The sequence below is a fragment of the Pteropus vampyrus genome, unplaced genomic scaffold (assembly GCF_000151845.1).
Source record: "Pteropus vampyrus isolate Shadow unplaced genomic scaffold, Pvam_2.0 Scaffold60, whole genome shotgun sequence".
Taxonomy (NCBI): domain Eukaryota; kingdom Metazoa; phylum Chordata; class Mammalia; order Chiroptera; family Pteropodidae; genus Pteropus; species Pteropus vampyrus.
Genome location: NW_011888841.1, coordinates 1,872,881 through 1,878,728, shown reverse-complemented (window position 1 = coordinate 1,878,728; position 5,848 = coordinate 1,872,881). Strand labels below are relative to the sequence as shown.

General features: G+C 35.5%; 1 protein-coding gene and 1 pseudogene across 1 annotated transcript in view; one reads left to right on the top strand and one right to left on the bottom strand.

The window, feature by feature from the left end:
• The window catches only part of DNAH14 (dynein axonemal heavy chain 14), a 221,193-nt gene that overhangs the window by 21,010 nt on the left and 194,335 nt on the right, over nt 1-5,848 (top strand). The window contains exons 7-8 of the mRNA XM_011360885.1: nt 2,041-2,103; nt 4,624-4,768. Of these exons, the coding sequence (XP_011359187.1) occupies nt 2,041-2,103; nt 4,624-4,768 (208 nt within the window). The remainder of the gene's footprint in view (nt 1-2,040; nt 2,104-4,623; nt 4,769-5,848) is intronic.
• LOC111740283 lies at nt 1,415-1,533 on the bottom strand (annotated as a pseudogene).

The window sequence follows — 5,848 nt, the reverse complement described above, 5'->3', positions numbered from 1 at the left end:
ACACTAATAAGACCGGGAGACTTAGGAGCTTTGCTTAGTACATAGACACAGACGTGGAAAGGCAGCCAAAATGGGAAGACAAAGAAGCAGAAACCATATGAGAGAACAGAACAGAGATCCAGATATAATGGAGTCAAGTAATCTAACAGATGCAGAGTTCAAAACACTGGTTATAAAGATGCTCCATGAACTTTTGGGAAGTGTAGATAAATTCAGTGAGAACTTCAACAAAGAGGTTAAAAAACATAGAAATGGAAATGGAAATTATAAAAGGGAACCAGTCTGAAATGAAGAACACATTATCTGAGATGAGAAGTATATTAAATAGAATAAACAAAGTGAATAAAGAAGAGGATCGAATGCCCTATCTAGAGGACAGGAGAGCCAATCAGGACACTCAATCAGAATGGCAAGTAAAAAGATGCCAAGACTATAACAATAATTTAAGGAGCATATGGGACACTATTAAGGGTCCAAATATCCGTCTGATCGGTGTAACTGAAAATCAAGATGTTGAACAGCTGTTTGAAGAAATAATGATGGAAAACTTCTCTAATCTGGTGACAGAAATGGACATAAAACCCCAGAAAGCTCAGAGAATCCCAAAAACCAGAGATTCAAAGAGGCCTGCACCGAGACACATCATAATTAAAATGCCAAAGAAATACAAAGAAAGAATATTAAAAAGCGACAAGAGAAAAGCAGATAGTTACCTACAAGGGAGCACCCATAAGACTGGCAGCTGATTTCTCCAAAGAAACTATGCATGACAGAAGGACTTGGCAAAAAATGATATTCGACAGGATGAAGACCCAGGATCTACAACCAAGAATAATTTATCCCTCAAAGCTATCATTTAGAGTTGAGGGACAGATAAAGAGCTTCCCAGACAAACACAAGCTAAAGGAATTTATCACCACCAAGGCAGTATTACAGGAAATGTTGGAGGGACTTCTTTAAGGAGAAAAAACATGTATCAAAAACAGGAATAAAGAATGGTAATAACTACATTCCTATCAATAAGTATCTTAAATGGAAAAGAATTAAGTGCTCCAACCAAAATATAGAGTGGCTAAAAGGATAAGAAAACAAGACGCCTACAAATGAAAAGGAAGAGGATGGAAAAAGATATTGCTTTGATGGACATAGAAGGTATGTAAGTCAGACAGAGAAAGATAAACACTATATGATTTCACTTATATGCAGAATCTAAGGAATAAAAAGAACAAACTAATCAAAAACAGACTCACAAATATAGTGGACAATTTGGTGACGGTGTGAGGGGGTGATTTGGGGGCTGAGAGAAGGTTTAAAGAAGCACAAATTATTATTTTTTAGGCAAGGCAACCCTTGATTGGACCTCACAGATTGCAAGGTCCTTGTCGGCTTACAATCCCTTATTTTTTATTTTTTACACCTATAGCATCTGGTCTTCCTAGGTGGTCTCTCATCCAAGTACTAACCAGGCCCAATCCTGCTTAGCTTCCGAGATCAGACAGGATTGGGCTTGTTCAGGGTGGCATGGCCATAGACCAAAGAAGTACAAATTAGTAGCTGATGGATGGTCAAGGGGATGGGGAGCACGGCACAGGGAATGCAGTTAGCGTTAGTACATTGGCTAGGTGAAGGGTCAGGGTCTGGAGGGAGCAGTTTGGGGGATCGTTTTACGAACTATATAGATGTCTAACCGATGTGCCGTATGCTTGAAACTAATTTAAATAAATAAATTTTAAAAATTAATGAGCCAATACATGTATAAGTGGAAAGAATGTATTTTTATAGTTGTTACATTTATTGGAATATGAAAGTTAAGTTGATTACGTATCTAGGAGAACTATGACTTTCACTTAGATTTGCTTTGCTCTGCATTCTGTTAATCATTGGGAGAAAAGTCATATGGTTTAGTATTTACCTCAGGTAACTGAGGATGATTGAGACATGTTCTAGAGAATTTTCTAGTATTACTAAGTCTTTACTAAATTTTTTCATGTAATTACATGATTTATGAGTATAGAATGTGAGAAGTATTTTTCTTTTCAGAATTAATAAAGCATTTGTTACTTGGAAATGGAATGTTAGAAGAATTAAGAAAGAGAAAAGCAGGTAAGTCTTGATATGCAATATATTTATAAAAATTTCAAGAGGAAGCATTATTTTAAATATGTAGTATGGAAGCAGATATAAATTAGTTTTTACTCAGTGATTGGAAAGTCACATTTTATAACCTTTATGATTAAACTTAACCCATCTAATTTTTAAAGATTATTAATATTTTATATATATTAAACACGATTATATATGTATATATGTGTGTGTGTATATATATATATACATATGTATATATGTATATATGTATCTATATGTATCTATATGTATATATGTATATATGTATACATATATATACATATATATACACACACATATATACAAAATAAACACGATTATTTTATAATATAAACACGATAATATAAACACGATTATATATGTATATATGTGTGTGTATATATGTATATATGTATACATATATACATATATACATATAGATACATATAGATACATATATACATACATATATATACATATGCATATACATATATATACATACATACATACATACATATATATATATATATATATATACACACAGAGATACACACATATATATATAAAATAAACATTTATTATATGTCCTGGGATGCCATTCTGTGGAGTGAAGAAACCACAGTGCTATGAAGAACCTATGATGAGTTCTCTCGGTCACTTGATCTAACTTCCGCCTCCAAAGGGGGAATTCATTAAGTAACCCAAGAGAGATGACAGCTAATTCTGTTTTTAGGATATCCAGCAGCCAAGTTTTGTTGTTGTTATTAAACCCGAGATAACTGCAGTTGAAATGCAGTTGTAAGAATTGATACAAAGAGACCCCATGTGCCCTTCCCCGAGTTTCCTCCAGTGGTAACATCTTGCAGACCAATAGGACAGTGTGACAACCAGGACAGCGACACCAATAGAGCATTTCTATCAGCTCCGGACCCCTCACGTCACCCTTTTACAGCCTTATTCATTTCCCTCCCACTTCTACCCTCTCCCTAACCGGTGGCAAGAACGAATCTGTTCTCCATTTCTATCATTTGGTCTTTTCAAGACTGTTATGTAAATGCAAGCCTGCAGTACCAAACCTTTGGGACTGATTCTTTTCACTTAGCGTAACTCTGGGGATTCATCCAAGTTGCTACATATATCAGTTGTTCTTTCTTATTGCTGAGTAGCAGTCCATGGTATGAACCTACCACAGTTTCTTTAACCGTTCACCTGTTGAAATGCAACTGGGTGTTTTCCAGTTTTTGTTTATTACAGATGAAGCTGCTGCCAACACTTATAGACAGGTTTTCATGTGAACGTAAGTTTCCATTGCTCTGGGGTATATGCCCAGGAGTGCGATTGCTGGGTCATATGGTATTTGCATGTTTAATTTTTTTTTAACAAACTCCCAAAGAGTTCCAGAGTGATTTTATCGTTTTTCATTCTCGCTAGTGATCTGTGAATGATCCACTTCTTCCACATACATGCCAGCATTTGGAGTTGTCACTATATTTTATTTTAGACATCTGGTAGGCGTGTAGAGATAGCTCATGGTGGCTTTAATTTGCATTTCTCTAGTGACTAATATTGTCGAATATTTTTTCATGTGCTTATTTGCCATGTTCTTTGGGAAATGTCTCTTCGTGTCTTTTGTACATTTTCTAATTGGATTATTTGTCTTTATGCTGTGGAGTTTTAAGAGTTCTTTTTATAGTCCAGATATGGTCCTTTGTCGTATACATGGTTTATAAATATTTTCTCCCAGTCTTCGGCTTGTCTTTTTTTTAAATCCAGGAGTATTTACTTAGCATCTGCTACATGACAGGCTTTAGGCTGGTAGTTAACTCGCCGCTTGACACTATAAAGTCACTCTTTGACCTCACTGCTTTGCCGACTTGGACAAGCATGTGTGCGAAGACCTGAGCCTTTACTCAACAGCGCCCCCGTGTGGAAGCAATACCTTATTTCTTTCTCTCTGCTCTTTTTCTCTCATTCTTCCCTTCTGTTCTTTCCGGCTCTGTTAGGAGTGATGTGGCTCACCTTCGTGACCGTGAGCAGACCTGTAGAAAGTGGCGGAGAAGAGAAAAGGGCCACCTTCTCTGTGTTGTGATATAGGTGGTTAGAGAACTTATGAAACATTCTCCAAATAGTTTCCAATCTAGTTAATCGTTTTCCCCGTAATTGGGGAAAATTAAACTGAGGAAATTCAAACTTAATAAAGAGGGGGAATATAATTCCATTTGGATGTCACCATCTGCTATTTCAAAATTCTTAGAACTCAGGGGTATAACAGAATAATATCATCACTTGTTTTCCCCTCCTATTTTGTTCTTACTCAACATACTCAGCACCAAAATCTCGCCGTCAGCATTGGGCTAACAGAACTGTAGGGTTTACTAACCTTTATCGATGCCATTTAAGATGGATAGATGTAATACATATTAACTATAGGAATAGGAGACAAATTATGCTAGTTATCTCTATGTTCACTTCATTCGTTTTGAAGAAGAGATAAGTCTGTGGAAATTTTTTAACTTCCAGGTCATTTTTGTACCACCATCTTTTCTGGGCTCATGAATTATTTCAGGGATGTTTGCTTTACATAAAGGGACTTTGCGAAGACGCAGTTAATCTCAAAAATGGTAATGAACATGAAGATAATCCATCTGCCATATGCCTTGTAAAGGTGGGTAGAAGTATACTACTACAAGTTAATATCGGTATATGTTCACTGGGATATAGCTGTATAGGACATATTAACTAGTTTATGTATACATAAAGAACACATGGAGTTTTGAATCAAAGGAATACAGATATCTAGATCCATAAGTAAACCATCCCTATAGATGACTGATGTTCTCAAATATCTGCAAAGAACATTATTCCCTCGGGTCATCAATTTTAATAGTTAATAACATTCTTTATAAATAATTTCCTCCTTACACTTGTCTGTTACGAGGCCCTTTATTTTCAGAGCCCCAAATCTGCAATAGTATTTACAAATAATCAATTACCTCTAATATATAATTGATAGTAGCTAACTTTCCCTCAGTATAGCACATCAAGAAATTGTCATTGAAACTCAGAGATTTCGGTTAAATTTATGAATTCTCTTGTTCCACAATTCTCAGAGTGATGGTCTTAATGAATGATTTCATTTATATAGAACAGTTCTTTCAAAGAGGTTAAGTACATAGAAGTATAAATTTTAAGTTTAGTACATAACCGAGCAGGATTCTAACAGCTTCTACTTCACTTACCCGCTGTGCGGAGGAGATACAGAAAAGTGAAATGGATAGTCACCTAGACTTAGAGAAACAGCGAAAGGGCTTGGACGAATTATGAATTTGACAATCAGCTCCGGTAATAAGATTAATACTTGTAAAACAGTTGATTTTTAGAATCGGTCATGTATAGTGACTGATACATAAAAGGGATAACGCATTTTTTTTGAGTGAATACATAACAGAATTAATGAATAAAGAATTCATCGCTATAGATGAAGTATATTTTGTATAGTCGTATTAGCAATATTAATGTCTCCAAATGATTAAGTGGAAGACGTTTCACAGAGGAGTATTTTTGATACGGTTTTAATGTAGAAGGAAATCGTTTGGGCGGCTAAGATAATAGCTTTGCTTTATTCATGGCCGAGTGACAGAATTGATCAATTAACTCCATGATGGGTGGTCAGGCAAAGCATACTTTAGAATACTTTAGAATATTTCTGAAGTCTACGCCTAAAAGGCTAATGGCTGACAATGCT